The sequence below is a fragment of the Cyphellophora europaea genome (assembly GCF_000365145.1).
Source record: "Cyphellophora europaea CBS 101466 unplaced genomic scaffold supercont1.7, whole genome shotgun sequence".
Taxonomy (NCBI): domain Eukaryota; kingdom Fungi; phylum Ascomycota; class Eurotiomycetes; order Chaetothyriales; family Cyphellophoraceae; genus Cyphellophora; species Cyphellophora europaea.
In genome coordinates, this window is record NW_008481813.1 from 21,157 (window position 1) to 41,326 (window position 20,170).

Consider the following 20,170-nt stretch of genomic DNA (forward strand, 5'->3'; position numbering starts at 1 on the left):
TGCTCCATCCAAAAAATCAGATATGGGACAGTTCGACTTGGCGGGCGCGTGCCTTTGTCGCTACTCGCCGATATAGGTTCAGAATCCACCTAATCCTACTCCGTAGAAACCTGAGAGTCAATGCGGTGGCTGCTCGCTATTTCTGCCCATGCTTGAGCTGATTCTATCGTTGCGGTCAATGCGACTGGGATCGGAATTGGTGCACAGTATCTGCTTCTGCTCTTCAACTGTGCCTTAGTCGCAGATACTCAATATTCGAGGGATTCTACTTGTGTGCCAGAAACTTAACTCAAAGCTGGACCAAGACAGGTATTTCCTCCGGCAGCAAACTGCCGCGCTCCTTCTATTGTGTCCTCTAGACCACTTCACCAGTGTCTGAAATGGCCAGTTCCTTTCCCGAAAAGGAGCCGGCAGCTTCCGCTCCAGGAATTGAAGATGGTGCTGAAAAGCAAGCTCGCCCGGCAGCTCTTGGACACGAGGCGTCACAACCACCGTCTACGAACAACGGCAATGAGACAATAGCGACCGTTTCCGAAGAGGGCGGCAAGGAGCAACAGGCCCAAAACACAGGAGGCATGGGCAACTACTTTGTGAGTGGCCTACTTACATGGCAATCTTCCCATTGTTACATCGCAGAATAGTGACAATCAGCCCTAGCGCATCTATACCTACTGCCTGTTTTGGGATGCTATTCTGTATGTTGTCGCCGTCATGTCTGCGGTGGCTTCAGGTGCTGCCCTGCCGTTGATGACGATTGTGTTCGGGCAGTTTGCAACGCGCTTCACGCAGTTTACTGGCGGTGACGGGGAGGTCAGTCCGTCAGAGTTCCGCAACCATGTCGATGGTTTCGTCCTCTGGTTTATTTATCTCTTCATCGGCCGGTTTGTTATCTCGTACATTGCCACGGTGACCGCCTCGGTGGCCGCCATCCGTGTCACTCGTACAATTCGGCTGAAATTCATGAGAAGCGTCCTCAGGCAAGAGGTGGCACATTTTGATCGCTCGATCGGCTCCATTTCAGCTCAGGTCACTACAAGTAAGTCCAAATCTTGAGCACGGCTGACTGTGGTTCTCAGCTTAGAGAAAAGGCTGACGAGTAGCAGATGGCACTCGAATCAACCTGGGCATAGCCGAAAAATTGGTCATTCTACTACAAGCTATTTCACTATTTGTATCTGCGTTTGTTGTCGCGGTGGTGATTCAATGGAAACTAGCCTTGATCACCATGAGTATACTCATTCCTATCATTCTTACAATGACTATCAGCATTGCCATTGACACCAAAATCGAAACGCCGATTGTGAGACTACACTCACAAGCTGCGGCTGTAGCCCAAGAGGCTTTGAGCTCTATCAAGACGGTCCATTCATTCTGGGGCCATGAGAAACTCCTCAGGACCTACGATAAGTACCTCACTCTGGGTCACGAGCGCGCGAAATCGAAGCGCCTAAACACCGCCGGGGGAAACGGCATCTTTCACTTCTGCATATTTGGCGGGACTGCACTTGCTTTTTGGCAAGGCTTTCGCATGTATCAGGCTGGTGAGATTGACGGTGTTGGGAGGGTGCTGACTGTCGCCCTGTCAGTTAGCTTGGGATCTACCGCAATGTCATCCATTGCCCCACAACTCATTCATATCGCCAATGCTTCTGCCGCAGCTACCGAACTGTTCTCAGTCATCGACAAAAAGTCGCAGCTCGATCCACTCTCACCAGATGGAGACCGGCCTTCAACCTGCAAAGGTGACATCGAGATTCGCAATGTGTCATTTGCGTACCCCACACGATCATCGGTCAAAGTCTTGAATGGTCTGAATCTGGCGATTCCCAACGGAAAAACCACTGGTTTAGTCGGAGCAAGCGGCTGTGGCAAGTCGACCGTCGTCGGCCTACTCGAGCGATGGTATGAACCTAATGCCGGTGAGATTCTGCTGGATGGTCGAGACATTTCCGACTACAACATGAAGTGGTTGCGCGGTAAGATTCGGCTGGTCCAGCAGGAGCCCGTTCTCTTTCGAGGCACAGTGTTCGAAAACGTAACCAAGGGACTTGTAGACGAGCAAGTCGCGCTGCCGCGGCATGAGCAACTTGAATTGGTCAAGACAGCTTGCAAACTGGCCAACGCACATGACTTTGTGGAGAACCTCCCCAATGGCTACGACACGGAAGTCGGTGAACGCGGTGGAATGCTCAGCGGAGGCCAAAAACAACGTCTGGTTATTGCCCGTAGTATCATATCCAACCCCAGGGTTTTGCTGCTCGATGAGGCTACCAGTGCTCTTGGTAAGACCCCCAAACCCATATCACACTGGGCATGACCCCCCTCTCAATTTGTTCTCGTTGACAAAGTTTCGCACAGACACAAGATCAGAGCACATTGTCCAAGACGCCCTAAACAAGGTGTCCAGAGACCGCACAACACTTGTTATCGCTCACAAGCTGTCTACCATTCAGGCTGCGGACAACATTGTGGTTCTCTCGGAAGGCCAGGTAGCTGAACAAGGCACGTATGCCGAACTCCTTGAAAAGGGAGGCTTCTTCGCTGCCCTAATTAACAGCCAGAAACTTGGCGACACCGATGCGACACCTGAAGAGATTGAAACCCCTGCAGAGCCAACTAGCGTACGCCATGAAAAGTTGGAGCTCTCTAGACTTTCTGAGGATACTGAGCAAACTGATCCTCACCAGACAACTGGCACCTTGAACTACTCGCTAGTTCGTTGCCTAGTTGTGATGCTCCGAGAGCAGGGAGGTCTGAAATTATACCTGATCTTACTGTTCTTGACATGTTTCGTTGGTGGGGGTTTGTACCCTGCTCAAGCAGTCCTGTTTGCAAGGCTCATTGACGTATACACATTGACTGGCTCTGAAGCCAAGCAGAAAGGTATGCAGAAACGTGCCCTCTCACATATTCCTGCATGGCTAACACACTACTTTAGCCGATTTCCTTGCAATGATATTCTTCATCTTCGCCATCATCAATATGTGTTCCTACGCCATCATTGGCTGGGTGGGAAATCACGTACGAGTTTCCCTTCACTTTCACTGACACTAATCATTCTTGTCGAATTGGTGCTGATAAATCCTTCAGGTCGGCCAGGTCGTTGTACATCGATATCGCCTGGAGATCTTCCGTCGCCTGTTGAGCCTTGACCAAGAGTTTTTTGATATCCCCCAGAACACTTCTGGAGCACTGGCGTCGAAGCTTTCCCTGGTCCCAGACTCCATTAACGAAATGCTGTCTATCACGCTGTTTCTCCTCCTGATCTGCTCTATCAACATTGTGGCGTCCAGTACCTTGGCGATTTCTTTTGGATGGAAACTGGGCCTGGTTGTCGTCGCGGCGGGCCTTCCCATTCTTATAGGATGTGGATACGCACGCACAAAACTCGAGGCCAAGTTTGAACTTGAGACGAACGAGCGGTTTGCAGATACGGCCGCGCTCGCAACGGAAGCAGTCACATCTATTCGAACGCTGGCTTCTTTGAGCCTTGAAGAGCCAATCTATAACGAATATCGCGTCACGCTGGACCGCATTGCGAAGTCTTCCCTCTCGACGATCACACTTACCTCATTGGGCTACTCGCTCTCCCAGTCACTGGAGTTCTTGCTCATGGCACTCGCATTCTGGTATGGCTCTCGCTTATTAGCGACTGGAGAATATAGCGTGACGCAGTACTTCACTGTCTTCCTGTCAGTCCTCTTCGGAGGTCAAGCCGCAGGCCAGATCTTCGCTTATGCCACTTCAGCTGTCAGGTCCCAGTGGGGATCGAACTGGATCTTGTGGCTACGAACACTTGAGGCTAAGATCTGCGAAAACGAAGAGAATAAAGACGTCGGACCTACAGGCGATGGTTCGCTGTCCGTTGAAGATATCGAATTTCGATACAAGCAACGAGGTGCAGCGCGTGTTCTCGACGGTATAGGCATGAAAGTACGTGGATTCATTCTCGTCACTACTAAAGTTGTCCAAACTAACACTGCTCCTTCTATGTAGATTCCGTCTGGCTCTCACGTAGCTTGTGTCGGCGCCTCAGGATGTGGCAAAAGCACTCTTATCGCCCTACTTGAACGCTTCTACGATCCAATCGCAGGGCGAATTACGTACGGGTCCACTGACATCAGAAAATTTTCGCCACGTCTCTACCGCGATCAAATATCCTTGGTTCAACAAGAACCTACACTTTATGATGGCTCTGTCCGCGACAACATCGCTCTCGGCGTCACTTACGAGCCATCAACCGAGGATATCCTCGGTGCTTGTCGCCAGGCGAATGCAGCCGCCTTCATCCAGTCTTTGCCAGAAGGACTGGATACTCCCTGCGGTTCCAAAGGCCTCCAGTTCTCGGGTGGGCAGAGACAACGGATTGCCATTGCCCGAGCTTTGATCCGCCGGCCACGATTGCTACTTCTGGACGAAGCCACCTCTGCTCTGGATACACAGAGTGAGAGGGTGGTCCAGGAGGCATTGGAGAAGGCGGCTGCGACTCGGACGACTGTCGCTATTGCACACAGGCTTAGTACGATTCGTTATGCTGAAACGATCTATGTCTTCGCGGATGGGAAGATAGTGGAACACGGAACACACGAGGAGCTCCAGCGTCGGAGAGGACAGTATTACGAGATGTGTCTGACGCAGGCGTTGGACAATAATGAGGTGACGAAGTAAGCGAGCGGACTGGGTGAGATCAGAGTACTAATGCTATGGTACCGGGATCTTTTAAAAGGGCCTAAATTGTTAGTATTCGTTTCCGTTGTCGTCATCTGAGAGGAGAGAGATAAGGATGCGTCCGGCTCTGGTGGTTGCTGGCCTCGTTGCCCACTTGCTGCTTCTCTTATTGTTGGCGAGCAGCTTTGCCGGTGGTCAACCAGAAAAAGCGCTATCCTGCTGTATAAAAGGCGATACGCGAGGCTGATGGCGCTCTTGTATGCTCGCTGTCGCCACCTTCGTGTTGATTGCCAGTTGCGTAATCGATCGGCGAGTAGTTGGCCAAGATGAAACAGAGTCAGGGTTTTGCGGCCGAGGTTCAGCAGGTCTTTGCGGCTTAGGACAGGTGGGAGGCTGGGTTCCTGTTGCAAAAGTCGAAGATATAGAGGATAAAGGCGAAATCGGCACAGCTCATTCCGTAATAGTTGACGATGATACAGTTGCGACGTTCGTAAGACTAGGTTCGCCGATTCAATGCCCCATGTCACCGCTCCACCCGCTGTTGTGAAGTCCGGAAACATTGCCTGAGCATTGGGGCTTATAGTAGGGATTACTATAACTACTATATTAATAACGTAGATCATCAGTAAGCGGCGCATATCAGCGAGCGGCGCACTTCTCCACTTTCCCACCACCCACCTTCTTTCCTACGCGTTCACTACACACCAAAGGATGCAAACTCATACATCTGAAGCAAGAATTATTCTTGCTATGCAAGCCGTTTTATCTTCTAAAAGTTTAAGCTGTCGTGCAGCTGCAAAGCTCTACCACGTCCCTGAAACGACCATGCGGGCCCGATTGAACGGGCGAGCTCCAAAAGCCAACTCTCAACCCGCCGCCCAAAATCTGACTGTGATTGAAGAGGAGGTGATGCTCTGCTTGCTCTGTTCAGAGCAAGGGAGCACCAGGAGCCTGGTCACGTGATTTAGCCTTTGGCTGTCCCTAGGGAGTCGCGGTGCCTGGGGTGCGTTCCTCCTCCGGTTAACCTTCCCCTTGGGTCCTAGCGCCCTCGTGACCGTTGGCCTCGGCCGGGTTGCGGTTGCGGTCCGTAACAGAAGCCAGGGTTTACACCTGTCCCCCGCGAGGTGACGCACGAAATTAGCTGGATTACCGGGTGATCCGGGCGCCCCTACGGCAGGTCAGGTGAGCGCATCACCGGGTGATCCGCGGCGAACTAGCTGTGTAGGTGAACTTTCGAGGGTTTTAGGTAAGCCTTTCCAAACGGTACTTGTCCCACAGTCCCACAGTCCCACAGTCCCACAGTCCCACTATCCCACCATTCCATAGTGCCAGAAGAACGACGGTGAGTTGCCACAGAAATGGGATTGGCTCTACGATAGGGCGGTCGAAAAACCGTCACAATATTCCGGAAGTCCCACAAACATGTTCCTTGGTCTCGCAAATATCCCTGCTAGCACCCCTTTAGGTCCCAAGTCCGCTGTCAATTCCGCCCAAGGGCGGGGGGTGGTTAGTTGGCATTCGAGACGTGTGGGATTAGTAGCTACTGTACAACAATACGTTGTTGAGAAAAGAGTCTGGATGCTTCTGGTCACGAGGGTATCTCTTAGCTAGTCCACTGGCTGTCCACAAACTATCTACAGGTCCTCTGACCTTGTCTAAAGTGCTTGATACTTCTTCTACACTGTTATCGTATACTTTGGCGCTTTTTGCACCAGATGTCGCACCAGTTAGAGCGATCACGAAAGGCCTGTGCCGACGACGCCAAACATTCAACAAATCTGAAAGATGAAGACGCCAAGATTATAATCATTGGTTGTGGACCGACTGGAGCACTCTTGAGCGCCTTATTGGGAAGACTATCAATCTCGAATATTGTTCTCGAGAAAGAAACCGAAATCGTGCAAGACCCCCGAGGAATCGCTTTAGATGAGGACGGAATCCGGCTCCTCCAAGAACTTGGGCTATATGACAAAATATACTCTGAAATTGGCCAGTGTGTCGGGTGGCTACACTTTACCTCTGGTAAACATGGACTCAACACCAAGCCTTTTCTACGAGTCAACCTCAACACTACAGAAGGTGGCACTGGACACGTCGGCGCAATCAGTCACCGTCAGCCATTAATGGAGAATTGTATACGAACCGTCGCGCAAGCTTGCCAAAGCTCTCAGATTAGACTTGGCTCAATAGTGTCAGCAATTGACGAGGATGAGACTGGCGTTGTAGTGACATACACCGCAGCGGATGGGACAGTAGAGAAGATACGTGGCCTTTTCTTGGTAGGAGCGGATGGGAAGAAAGGCCACACAAGGAAGAAGTATCTTGAGCCAAGAGGAATAACAATGGACTCACAACCAGGGTCAGTCACAACCTCGTCTCTCTAGCGTTATTGTGTCGCGTCCGATTAACTCAAGCTGCGTTCAGATACGAATATCAAGAGACATGGGTGGCAGTGAACTGGAAAATCACACCGCCGACTCGCGAGACACATCCAGAGTTCCCACTATGGACCCGTGGCTACACGCCAGAAGATGTTTACGACGCATTTTTCCCAAAGAACTTTCGATTTATCGGAAATCCAGATAGACCGGCGGTCTGTGGCTGTTTTGGTAGACGTGAGCAGCATCTCTGGAGGTTTGAATTTGTCGTAGATCCAGGTGAAGATGCAGGCGAGATGGCTACAGAGTCAAAAGTCGCAGAGATCATCTATCCCTATTTGACACATCGTGGGGATGTTTATGGGTCAGTTTAATCCTCATCTACAGACCCTGTTTCTAATGCATCTACAGACTGCAGGACCCAATCTCGTTCCCAAAGGATTGTATTGAGGTCCTACGTTCACGTCCCTTTACCTTTGCGGCTCGGAATTGCAACAAATGGGCCCTGGGTAGAGTGATGCTGTGTGGGGACTCAGCTCATGTAATGCCACCTTGTAAGTCTGCCCCTGCATTGTTGCTTTCTAAAACTTAACACGGCATAGTTGGAGGCCAAGGCATTGCGTCTGGATTCAGAGATGCCTCAGGCTTAGCCTGGAGACTCGCGTTACTCTGCCGAAGAGAGAATGAAGCATACCACAAGAGTGTGATTAGCAGCTGGTATACGGAACGGAAACAACAACTCGAGGTCTCTATCGCAAACACTGTCACGAATGGCAACTTGTGCACTACCCGAAATCAAGTCACCATATTCTTTCGAGACTGGATACTTTGGTTCATGCAGCAGTTTCCAGCTTGGAGAAAACAACTAGAACTTGGACCTCGTGTCGACGGAATGGTCAGATACAAGTGGGCTCCGGGAATGGCCTTTTTGCCTGACGATTTTGGTGGGAGATGCCTGCCTCAGGTCTACTGCCGACCGCTCTTCATTTCAACCAAGTCAACAGATCCAGGGGTCCGTTTCACAGACGATGTCATCTTTGGAGCAGACAAGAAGATGCTCTTTCAACTTGTCCTACTTGTGGACAACTTGAGCGCCGCCAAAAAGGCGTTGCTAGACCTACAGGCGGTAGACTTGGAGAGAGTCTCGAAAGGGATGCTTTCAGGAAAAGAGGCTACATGCATCACACACGACTCGAGCCTCGAGCCAGACGACGTTGATGAGCCCCTGATTCCTTTCAAGCAGCAGCTATACAGGATCGCCACAGCAGAAGAATTTGCGGCCACTGAAGCACTTTGCAGGAATCGTCCCGAGCCAATTGGCTACAATATGTATCAGATGAGAGAAGCAATGAAGGGGAGGCGCTATGTTATCGTACGCCCCGACCGCTTCGTATTCGCGGCTTGCGGGACCGTAGAAGGATTGGTGCAGGCGTGCGCGGCGATAGAGGATGCTGTCTTCTCTAAAGGAAAGATATAACGGCTCAAACAACGTACTGTAGTACATTCCAAATCTACGCTCCAAACCACCTTCCCTGTTTTAAAGTTAGCGCTGTGGCGTGGTCAAGAAGCTAGGCTTGATACCCCGCTGGACGCAGCAATCGTGGAGGGGTAAGCCTAAACCTTGCTGCCTTTAAGGTCTACGCCGGTGCCGAGAACCCCCGAAGCTACAAATGTTCAACCGTGGCCCTTTTCCCTCCAGCATTTGCCCTTCTCTCACTCCAGGCTTGCTAGATCCTCCCGGCAAAAGAAGGTGATTGCCTAGACTGCTGGAATTTGTTCTGAGGCTCCCAGAGACTCACTATTTGTGATGAAACAATGACGTGCACTTCTTCTCCTCGAGCGTTCGACAGCTTTAGAAATGGAAGAAAATGCCCTTACTGTCCTAAAGATTTCTTTAAGGCGGATCACTTCCATCGCCATCTACGATCTCACACGAAAGAGAAGCCATTCTCGTGCAAATATTGCGGGAAGTCGTACCCGCGACAGTAGGCTGGAGCCCTCCTCCGGCAGTTTCTTACTGAAGTTTCGGTAGTGACACCATGTTACGGCACGTTAGGACTCACCATAAGGGTGAAAGTCCTGGTGAGGGCCTGACAAATCCTGATACATCAGACGTCGATAGACAAGGGACACGTGCACCGCCCTTGCTGCCGACTTGGACGGACTCAAATAGCGCCATCTCGTCCCAGCAACCGTCCAGAATCTCTCAGCATCAAGGCCGCTTCAACCCTGACCTTGCTGCGCCACAGTCCTTTGTTGGCGAGTCTCGAGGCGATTCCTTCGCCCAAGGACACAACATGCGGTTCCAGCAGGGTGCTGCTTGCTCTCTACCTGGCCCAGATCATACGCAGTCGAACATTCTCCCTTTGACACCGCCGCTTGAATCGGCGCAAGCCGCGGCTAGCCAATTTGCACCCCAGTTCGCCTTCCCAGCCCGAGGATTCGACGCGTTCAACGATGAGGTGGACCCCATGAGCTGGTTGTTGCAGGCTGATTACAATCTAAACAGTTTCAACGACCTTATTTTTGGGTTCAATAATGATCAGGTTGACATGTCTCAATTAAACAACGGTAACCCTCGAATCTCGTTCGCATCAGAGTTGCATCCACCTCAAACTCGAGCTGACCGAAGTCAACGGAAGGTACCTGATCTCCGACATTGCTGGTATACGCAGGTATCCGCTACAGATGGCCTGCATGGCACAGCATCGAGGAGCATGAGCCCAGCGCCAAGTGATGATCAGTCGAAAGACAATATCGACGAAAATTATCGCGTTAGTGCTGCCTCGAAATTGCGGCCGGAGCCGAGAACTGAGCCTTTACCTCCCATCGACCTCCTCAACCTATTCATCCATCTTTTCTTTACGCGGTTCAATGTAATTCTACCGCTAATCCACGGTCCGACATTCCAGCCTACGAGCGAGAATGCGCTGTTGGTCCTATCGATTTGCTCTGCAGGAAGTCTTTGGTTCGGCTCGCAGGAAGCTACCAATGCTGGATCGATGCTCTTTGAAAGAGTGAATAAGGCCATTCTCGAGTCACCCTGGGAAAAGTACATCCTCAAAGATTCCCGTGACAGTCTGAACAAACTGAAGGCATCAGTGATAGGGCAAACGTTTGGCCTACTAGCTGGAAACCCTGTGCATTTGGAGACTGCCGGTGGTTACCATGGGACTGTAATCTCGGCAGCACGTCGCATGAAATTCTTCGATGACAAGTCAGAACTGCCAGTTGATGAAAACATACCCGCTTCCCAGTTGAATAAGGTGTGGAGAGCGTGGGCGAGAAGTGAAGAACGCAAAAGAATGGCAGTTTCTCTTTACATCCACGATGCAGAGATCGCGGACCTATTTCACCACGAGCCTTTTCTTCGACATAGCTCAAGCCGTTTACCACCATTATCATCTACCGAGCTTTTCAACGCACCGTCTGCGGAGACCTGGTATACAAGACTGAAAGCCGAACGAGAAGAGAGTGCGAATTTCAATGCAAATACTCAAGGTAGTGGTTCACTACACGGACAGAACGGTAGTGGAGACCTGGATGTTAGGCTTAGCCGCCCAATCGCATCACCTTCCATGGTGGAAATTTACTCGACACTCTCGGGCATTGGTGCATCAATCGCCGCCAGTCATCGTCTCAATTCTCTGACCGTCGAGTCTCAAGCACAGTACGAAGCAGAGCTTCTGGCATGGTATGACGAGACTGCCAAAATGTCTCATAAATGGGCCCTACCAGAGAGCGGAACGTCTCAACTGACTCTCAATGTCCTGGCACTATGGCACTACACATGGATGGCCCTGAATGTCGACCTGAACATCCTCGAGTTGGCTGTTGGCCGAGAGGGCTCGGTCGTATCCGAATCGACGATCGACTATGTTGATGCCTGGGTGAGATCCGACGAATCGTTACGGTGTCTTCTCCATGCCTGGTTGTTACAAGATTGCATGGTTCGTATGCCTGCCGGACCAGTTGTCGCACTTCACGTGCCACGTATACTCTTTTCAGCAGCAGTGGTCTGGCACTGTTACATCTTATACCGCCCCAAACCCCTTCCTGCCACTTCCAGAAATCTCAGTATCGACAGCAGTCGCCTTGGATACATCCTTGCTCTCCCTGAAGTTCAAATGATGGCTCGCGAACGTGAGCAATCACCATCATGGGCGGTTGCCTGGAGTGGAGCCACAGGGTCTCGCCTTATTCACGATAACATAGCACGACTCCAAGATACTCTTGGCTCTATCCTCACGCAGATAAAACGGCAGACGTTGTACACCTTAGCGGATATTCTTCGTCGTTCGGCGTCGTATGGAATCGCTAGTAGGATGGCTGATATCGTCGAGGCGTTTCTGTCTCACGGCATGGATGGGGTCAATGATAGCTCTTGATCTGAGAGTAACGAAAGTGCGAGGTGATCTTAGAACAACGTTTACTCAACTACATCTTCCCGCCCCCAACTTGCTGCCGAGACTTCTATTCCAACATCGCGACCAAGGACGTCCATGATGCATGCCTGCGAGCGAGACTTCTATAGCTCTACCTCTAGACGTTTCTCCAACAAATGTAGTAACACCCTTGGCTCGTCTAGTTCGAGAGAAGAGATCGATGTCTGAGGTCATGGCTTGGGAACGTCTCAGTTCTAGCTCCGCTTGTGTTGGCTATGTTTCTACCGTAAGCAGTCTTGATCCCTGCACTTGTGTATAGCACCGATCTAGTCGCTTTGACTTTGCCGCTGGGCGTAGCAAACTCTGGTCTCTAGATCATCGCGTTATTCTATACACAGGTGCACATATGGAGCAGGAAAAGGTCCAATATAGAGAGCTGTATGAGGATGCAGTTGTATCATTCGAAGACTACCTTGTTAGCAAGCCTTGCTACACCCTCTATCTCCACCTCTACAATATCGCCATGCTTTAGAAACTTGTTCTGGAAGTAGCCAACACCGCTTGGAGTACCAGTCATGACTACTGTTCCAGCTCGGACAGTTGTTCCCCGACTCAAATGCCTCAGTATATCTTTGACAGTCCATATCATATCATCTGTCCCAGTCGTCTGCCTAACCTCCCCATTGACACGTGTCGTATATTTCAGGGTTTGGGGGTCCGGGATCTGAGCTGGGGACACCAGACAATGTCCAATGGGAGCAAAGCTGTCAAACGACTTGCTATAGCAGAACTGACCGCCGCTTGCCTCCGGCAACTGAAAGTTGCGAGCTGATACATCGTTGCCTGCAGTATAGCCCAGCACATATTCAGATAGATCAAAGTCTTCTTCTGGGAGGTTCTTGAAGTCACGAGAGATGACAAAAGTCAACTCTCCTTCGTAATCAAGATGCGATTGTGCCGACTTATGAACTGCAATCGAGTCATGAGGGCCAGCAAGAGCGTCAGCAGGCTTGGTGAACACGACTGGGTATGTTGGGATGGTCAGCTGTGGTATTGTATCAGCGATAGTGTTCCAGATCCTATCCAAAGAGGGTCCTTGGGACAAGCGCCGTAAGTGAAAGACGGTAGGCGAGACTCAGCTGTGCGACTTACGTTTGCCTCTGCCGCATGGTGTCTGTAGTTTAGGCCGATGCATATGATCAGAGGACAATCTTCAATGGGACAGAGCAACTGTACTAACGATTAGCTGACCCGCTGAGCCACCACTGCTTGAAGGCGTGATTCAGTCCAAGACATACCTCTGACACCGTTAATTGTTCGTTGGACGCCGCCTTGAACCCATTTCGCACGGTCCCTGCCAGCTGCTGAACAGTGTATTTGTTGCTTTCGGCTTTGATAAGATTGCCGTAAACCGCTTTCCCCTTATGCTGAAATCTGACCAGTCTTTCAAAAGTCATCTTTACTTTTCATAAACATGCAACTCTTTTGCCGTAGCTTTTAGGACTACACCTGTGTTCTTTTAGGCGTACTTGTAGTACCTTTTGACTGTTCTGTATGCGGAATCTGCTATGCGGGCTGAAGTGGGACAAGTGCCGAGCCGAAATCAGGCCGTGCTGTGGGACGGCCGGTGATAGAAAGTGCCGTATGCAAATTACCCCGAGACCAGCATTGGACATAAAACAAGCGAGCTAGTCGAACAGAGCCATTCTTGAGCAAGAGTTCAAGTTCTACGTGAACATACTTCGCCATTGAAGTCCACCGGAAAAAATGGCCAAGCCTGTTGTTCATGTCGTCCGGCTCGCCCATGTCCATTATCAGCACCCAGATCTGGAGAAGGCGTTGGGTTTTCTGAAGGATTTTGGCATGCTCATTGAGAGACGAGATGGCGACATTGTTTATCTGAGAGGATACGGCGTTCAGCCTTACATTTACGTTGCCTCGCAGTCGCCAGATCAGAAACGTCACTTTTGCGGGACATCATGGGTGGTTGCAAGCATGGAAGATCTCGAAGCAGCTGCAGCCCTTCCTACCGCCCAGAAAGAAGGCATCCAAGAGGAGCTGGGGCCTGGAGGAGGCAAGAAGGTGACGGTGGCTGACCCTCTGGGCTTTCCTGTCCATTTCACTTTTGGTCAAACCCTGAGGAGCGTCGCAACTACCAAGGATAATGCCCTCCGGCTCGAAAAGACCGCTCCCACCTCAAATTTAGCCCTGGAGAAACCACGAAAGGGCGAATTCCGCCGCTTTCATCAAGGTGCCAGCCCAGTACACAAACTAGGGCATTTCGGCTATGTTGTCGGCAAAGCGAACTTCGAAGAGATGCGACAGTGGTACATGACCACACTGAATTTGAAGGCTTCAGACACTATTTTCGACCCTGTCACCGGGAAAGACGATACCTGCTTTATGCATATTGATTTGGGTGCGACGTACACCGATCACCACGTAAGTCCTTCACTAAGAGGCCTTTCCAGATAAATCCGAGGGGGCTTCCTCTAACGACTCTCTCTGTTGTCTAGAGCTTTTTTATAGCTTCGCATGCTACCTCCACCGATGCTCATGTTCATCATTCAAGTTTCGAGGTAAATGACTTCGACACTCAACTACTCGGACATGACTGGCTGCGCTCCAAATCTTGGACAAACTGCTGGGGCGTTGGACGACATGTTCTTGGGAGTCAAATATTTGATTATTGGTGAGTGGTACCTACGCAACCCTTCGAACTCCTGCGAATCGAGCAGAGAACATGAACTCACGATTCAAAGGTTCGATTCGTCCGGCAATATTGTTGAACACTACTCTGATGGCGATTTGGTCAATGAAGACACCCCTGAGAAGAGGGAACCGGCTGCTCCGGACAGCCTTTTCGTGTGGGGGCCTAATATCCCTCTTGGCTTTATGACAGGAAGAATTGAGGATGCCGGGATACCATTGCCGCTGCCCCAACCACAGATAGTTGGAGACGGCAAGGAGGTGACGCCAGTCCCTGTCATTGCTTGATTCCCGCTTAAGAGACGGGTGCTTTACCAACTTGCTTGAAATACACTCCGTGGCTTCCGTCCCTTAGCAATTCCTGCATGCAATACTGTAATCAAGTGTGAAACCTATCAAGTATGGGCTCTATAGAGTTCCTAGTTGAACTAGCCAGATATGGACCATCGTTAGATTCGAAGAGAATGCTGTCTTCGCTTTGTCCCACCCGAAGACATCTCGGCGTATGCACCTTGACGGGATCACGAGGCTGAGCATTCCGGTATCGCGGGAGACTCGGGGCCCTTGTGCCTACGGAATAGCACTGTCAGCGGTGGGGGCCCACTTGACTAAAACGGAAAAGGCTGTTGGGAGCGGCCCACATTGCTGATGTGGGACGCCAGGCGAGATCTGAGAGAACGACCGTTTGGTCTGATAGTGTTTCCCACGGGGTCTCCACGAATGAGGGGCCTCCACAAAGGAGTTACTGGGATACCAGAATCTGGGGTCTTGCTTCGAACCAAATATCGCTCTTTCCCAGCTCATATAGACCATCGTATCTTGCTACTAGGTACTACATCGCAAGTTCTTGACTCAACAGTCGAAACACAATGTCGTCCACAGTTGGAGAGCGCGGTCGTCCAGATTCTGAGGTGATACAAGTGCAGGGTGTCCCAAAGGCCACCGGCAAAGACACTTCAGAGAAACATGTGGATCATGTGGATCACGTCCCCGAGGTCGCTGGCAACCTCGTGTACGACGAGAATGACGAAGAACCACAGTTGCACTTCCGGACTTACTTTGCCTTGCTGGCCATGTTCCTATTGAATTTGGTCCAGACGTTCGCCCTTCAAGGTCCTCCTGCAGTGGTATGGATGATTCTTACAAGCTCTCAGCTACATTGAGTGACTAACGCTTTTGAAAGCTATCTTTTATCGGAAAAGATCTTGGGAATACGACAGCAGAGACATGGATTCCCAATGCTCTTGCACTTGTTCAAGCAGTCATTGCTCCCGTCATCTGCTCCGCATCGGACACATTCCAGGCTCGAAAGCTACTGCTCGTCGGCCTTCCTGTGATTTCTTGCATTGGCGCAGCCATTGCCCCCGGCGCTGGCAACGTATACCGGCTGATCGGTGCTCAAATCATGATCGGATTTGGGTTTTCTACCACTCCACTGGCATATTGTGTTCCGAGCGAGATACTACCCCGGAGATGGCGGCCTAGTAAGTGCCAAACAAAGGACTTTTCCAAAACTACGATCTAAAATTTTATAGTGGCCCAAGCTGGAGTGAACGTCGCCGCTGCCTTGGGTGCTGCGATCGCACCACTGATCATCGGCGCTTTGACGAGAAGGAATGCACATACTGGTTGGCGTTACTTTTATGTACTGATCTACACTAGACCCCATCTAGGAGAGACATGCTAACTCGTCGCTTAGTGGATTCAAATGGCGCTATGGGGCTCAGCTGCAATTCTTACTTTCCTCGGGTACCAGCCACCCCGAAGGCATACTCGTTATGACCACCTTTCCTTGCCACAGAAAGTTGGCCGGCTCGATCTCCCTGGTATCGGACTCCTCACAGCTGGCTTGACATTGCTACTCACAGGTATCAACCTTGGAGGAGGACTATACACATGGACCGACGCCCAAGTCTTGGGAACAATGACTACTGGCATCGTTGTCCTTATCGCCTTCGGTGTATATGAATGGAAGCTCACCAAGACTGGAATTCTCAATCACGAATTATTTCGAGGCGGCAAAGATAGAGGCAGGACATTTGCGCTATGCCTGTTCCTCGTGTTCATCGAAGGTCTTCTGCTATTTGCATATGCGATATTTTATCCAGTCTTGTAAGCCTCCCGTTTGGATTTCTTTCTCGCTCAAGCCACATACTGATCACTTCACTTAGGACTACTTCCCTCTTTGAAGCGGACCCCTTTTTGTCTACTGCGAGAGGACAGCCATTCTGGATTGTAGGCGGATTAAGCACAATCATTTATGGCTATGCGAGCACCAAGATGAGAACTATCAGATCTCCTCTGTTTGTTGGATTCCTTCTTCTGACAGCTGGAATTGTTGGATTCGCGACAATCCAGCCGGGCGACTCAATCAGCGCTATGGCTTTTGCTGGCCTGTCCGGCTTGGGTTTCGGAAGTCCGCTTATCCTTGTTATCGCCGGTGTCCATCTCTCGACGCCTCACGAGTTTATCGCGACAGCAACTGCGATTACTACAAGTTCCCGGGCAGTGGCAACTACTGTGTTCACCGCAATCTACGCAGCGGCCTTCACTACGCGCCTGGAAGAGCGCCTTCCAAATTACGTCGGCGCTGCAGCCCTCCAAGCTGGGCTACCTCAGTCTTCACTTCGAGAGTTCGTCCAGGCTCTCGCAGCTAATCAAGATTCTCTCCTGCAGAATATTCCAGGAGTCAATCCAGCAATCATCCAGGCAGGTGTCGTTGCGCTGAGGCAAGCTTTTGCCGATTCCATCAGGGTTGTCTTCATGATTGCAGCACCTTTTGGTGTACTGGCATGTATCACATGTTTCTTCATCGCTGATTTAAAGTCAACTATGGACTATCATGTGGATGCTCCAGTGGAGGCACTCCATGCCAAGCATCGTCATCATGCGGGGGAAAAACAAGAAGCATGAACAGTCGAAGGACGTCGTGAAGGGTTCCACCTCATACAGTTGGATATCCAATGTGTCTTGCCGTTGAAGTTGGTAGTTCAGTAAGAGACACTAACGGAGGACACCTGTGGGCCTGTTGATGTAGTCAATACGCCTTTACCCCTCTACCGCATACACATACATGCATCCCTATATGTTGACAATCTAATGCCCTTGGTTGGGTTCAGCATCAGCCAGTACAGATCAGAGATATGTAGGGTCTATTATAGGAAATAGATGATCGTTGCCAATGTCATTGTACTCGTCACTATACGTGACCTCGCCCTTCAATAAATCCTTCCTGAGAACAAGCATTTATGATTTAGAACCAACATCCTAGCAGATGCTAGTTTTATAAATCATTCAAGCTACATCGGTCTTGTGACGATCCGAAAACTTGACGATGATGTCTGATTGTTTCCAAAACCACGCCGCGTATGTCTTCCATTCCGGTTCTGAGGAGGCCCACTCGATCTCGAAATTGCGGAGGATCTGCGGAATGAATTTACCCATCTCCATGATCGAGATATTCTTGCCGATGCAAGTCCTTGCTCCGTAACCGAACTATCCATCATATTTGGGTCAGCACTCTCACGGGATCAATGTACACGTATAGGGTGTATCCTACCGTTAGTAGAGCTCGGTCCATAATCTTCATTCGCTCCGCGTTGGACTCGAGCCACCGCTCGGGACGGAATTCGTGTGAATCAGGGCCAAATATTTCTTTGTCGTAATGGATAACTGGCGCAGACATGCTAACGTTTGTCCTAGCGGGCAGGTGGTAACCCAGAAGCGTCGCGCCATTGTCCGGGACAAGTCTTTCTAGAGGAAACGCAACTCCAGGATGCATCCGCATTGCTTCTTTGATTGTGGCTTGTCTAGCAGATGTAAGTCTCTCAACAGGGTCATATTCCTTTTCGGGGGAGGGGGTTTACTTACAAGTACGGCAGCTTTAGACATTCCTCGTACGTGATGAACTCGGAGAGCGTGCCTTGGTGATGTGCTTCATCAATTTCTTCAACCAGTCGCTTGTACACTCGTGGTGTCCGTATGATATAGTAGAAGCACGCTCGGAGCGAGATTGCAGTTGTATCACTCCCAGCAAGTCTAGAAGAAAGAAATGTATGAGTGGGTGATGAGCTTCCTTGTAGGGGGAAACAGGAGCACGAACAGGTTGTTGGACAAATGATTCATCATGTCCCTGTTTGGAATCTTGCCATCCTTAGCCTCCTTCGCTCGTAATTGCGACAGAAAGTCTGTCCTTCCGTCGTGCTTGCTCTCATTGTCATAGCGTTGGACTTCTTCTTCGGTAATCTAGATGTGATCCATTGTCAGCCAAACCAGCTCTTGTTGATCCATTGAGATCACCATGCTCACCTGCATGAATCTGTTCAGCGGGTCGGGAAGGTTTGGTATCAATGTTGCCAGTGTCTCCATGAGAATACGATTACCCATCAGAAAGCGATGCCAACCGGGGTACTGCCCGATCACACCAACGTAGCGCAAGCCAGCATCCAAGCCCGAGATCATATTGTCCACATCCACTCGGTTCTCCATGAAACCGAAGCGACGCTGAAAGGTTAGGCTAGCGATAACATCGAACGCGTACCATTGAAGCCATATTGCCAAGTCAAAGGATTGGCCCTGTAGATCTTTCATGGATCTGACAAAAATGGCAGAGCATTCGTCGACGTAAGTTTCGTAGTTTCGCATGTTGGTCATGGAGAATAGCTGTGCAACAGGTGTTTTCAGAGCTTTGTGGTAGGAAGGGTCGCGTGTGGTGAACATGCTATCCATGGTCGAACCTTTGTAAAATGGTGACATTGTTGAATAGAAAGGAGTCTAGGAACAAACACGGTTAGCCTTATGTCCGGTGTTGAATAGGATATCGCTGGTTGTACCTTGAGATAAGCTGTTCCAAGCCCGTACACGGTGGGAATAGCAGAAGGGTCCGAGATCGAGACGTGGTTAGGGCCCGTTCGAACTATTTTGCCGTAACGTTTGTGCAATTCGCGATAGTTGTTAGGTGCGTTGCCTCTGTAGACCATGGACAGACGGTAGAGGCCCGAAGATCGTGTTGAGAATGGGCCAGGAATGCTCCTCAAAGGACTCCATAGTGAGAGACGCAGGTAATCCAAGACGAGCAATGTCGCTACCAGGCCCAATGCTATCAGAACTGTGTCCATATTGAGACGAAAAGCCATCTTTACGAACGTTGTAACATGCGATGTGTGACAAGCGAGTCTGAAGATTGGGACAGGAATATGCCTTCATCAAGCAAAGTCCCTGCTCCGCAAAGTCTCGAGGGCTCGTCGCATAACCTGGCCCACCATGTTCAAAGCTAACGAATAGCTGACAGAAAATTGGTGAATTCGTCCCAACCTAGATCTCCTTGTGCGGAATTGAAGACCAGCCTCAACTGACCGGTGTGCTCGGCACGAGCTCTCGTTCGCAGGCAATGTGGGACAGACTCCATACTGGGGTTGTGGGCTGTCCCGCTTTCAAGCTCTCGGCTAGTGTGGGGATATCGCGGGGAAAGTGTGGGACGCGACGCCCAACCATCCTTGCCGGGCGGCTCGGGTGGCTCCCCAGTTCTGGCCTGAGCGAGCAGCCAAGACCCTATGGCTCTTTGTGGCGTTGAGACTAGCCCTGTCCTGATGCTTCACTACTTCGCCCCCTCCTGCAATAGCAATGAACCTTCCGCACCAGCTTCAATCATCGTGTTCAGATGTAGCATAGCTTCGCTGTCTGTGATGCTAGCCGAGTACCAGATAGTCGATGATCTTCAATGCGTTCTTCTACAGCCTGGTTCTCCCTGGTCATTGGGCCCAGTACTGGGCCACACACAGATCCGCCAACACTCTTCAGATGCAAATAGTCGATCGCCTTGTACAAGCGTCGATGGAAATCATACCCTGTCACCCTTCATGAGTAGGCGAACTATTGTGCATGGTTACCAGCATCCCCATGTTCAATTGTCACAAGCCTTGCCTCATTCTATCGTTCGTCAATTTCCCGTATAGAATGCAGGATCTACCTATCTTTCCAATGTGAATGCGCACACAACCTGTCTTTAGCGCAGCCTTCAAAACATTTATT

The 20,170-nt window shown here is 50.5% G+C and overlaps 7 protein-coding genes across 7 annotated transcripts; 5 read left to right on the plus strand and 2 right to left on the minus strand.

Annotated features, from left to right (window-relative positions):
• Positions 1–711: 711 nt before the first annotated feature.
• HMPREF1541_07086 (uncharacterized protein) lies at positions 712–4,668 on the plus strand (the record flags this gene model as incomplete). Its single annotated transcript, XM_008721411.1, has 6 exons — positions 712–1,036; positions 1,104–2,282; positions 2,359–2,883; positions 2,939–3,021; positions 3,091–3,933; positions 3,997–4,668. The coding sequence occupies 6 exons, from the start codon at positions 712–714 to the stop codon at positions 4,666–4,668; spliced, it is 3,627 nt and encodes a 1,208-aa protein (XP_008719633.1).
• A 2,674-nt stretch (positions 4,669–7,342) lies between these two features.
• Positions 7,343–8,523, plus strand: HMPREF1541_07087 (uncharacterized protein; the record flags this gene model as incomplete). Its single annotated transcript, XM_008721412.1, has 3 exons — positions 7,343–7,410; positions 7,458–7,600; positions 7,649–8,523. The coding sequence occupies 3 exons, from the start codon at positions 7,343–7,345 to the stop codon at positions 8,521–8,523; spliced, it is 1,086 nt and encodes a 361-aa protein (XP_008719634.1).
• A 562-nt stretch (positions 8,524–9,085) lies between these two features.
• Positions 9,086–11,434, plus strand: HMPREF1541_07088 (uncharacterized protein; the record flags this gene model as incomplete). Its single annotated transcript, XM_008721413.1, has 1 exon — positions 9,086–11,434. The coding sequence occupies one exon, from the start codon at positions 9,086–9,088 to the stop codon at positions 11,432–11,434; it is 2,349 nt and encodes a 782-aa protein (XP_008719635.1).
• Positions 11,435–11,888: 454 nt separating this feature from the next.
• HMPREF1541_07089 (uncharacterized protein) lies at positions 11,889–12,888 on the minus strand (the record flags this gene model as incomplete). The annotated part of the gene is made up of 3 exons (XM_008721414.1): positions 11,889–12,476; positions 12,584–12,661; positions 12,730–12,888. 3 exons carry the CDS (start codon positions 12,886–12,888, stop codon positions 11,889–11,891), a joined length of 825 nt encoding a protein of 274 aa, XP_008719636.1.
• Positions 12,889–13,198: 310 nt separating this feature from the next.
• Positions 13,199–14,428, plus strand: HMPREF1541_07090 (uncharacterized protein; the record flags this gene model as incomplete). Its single annotated transcript, XM_008721415.1, has 3 exons — positions 13,199–13,873; positions 13,948–14,123; positions 14,194–14,428. 3 exons carry the CDS (start codon positions 13,199–13,201, stop codon positions 14,426–14,428), a joined length of 1,086 nt encoding a protein of 361 aa, XP_008719637.1.
• Positions 14,429–15,009: 581 nt separating this feature from the next.
• Positions 15,010–17,053, plus strand: HMPREF1541_07091 (uncharacterized protein; the record flags this gene model as incomplete). The annotated part of the gene is made up of 5 exons (XM_008721416.1): positions 15,010–15,267; positions 15,324–15,624; positions 15,676–15,785; positions 15,840–16,252; positions 16,312–17,053. 5 exons carry the CDS (start codon positions 15,010–15,012, stop codon positions 17,051–17,053), a joined length of 1,824 nt encoding a protein of 607 aa, XP_008719638.1.
• A 381-nt stretch (positions 17,054–17,434) lies between these two features.
• On the minus strand, positions 17,435–19,257 carry HMPREF1541_07092 (uncharacterized protein; the record flags this gene model as incomplete). The annotated part of the gene is made up of 6 exons (XM_008721417.1): positions 17,435–17,635; positions 17,700–17,949; positions 18,011–18,178; positions 18,243–18,385; positions 18,449–18,913; positions 18,973–19,257. 6 exons carry the CDS (start codon positions 19,255–19,257, stop codon positions 17,435–17,437), a joined length of 1,512 nt encoding a protein of 503 aa, XP_008719639.1.
• Between the last annotated feature and the right edge of the window lie 913 nt (positions 19,258–20,170).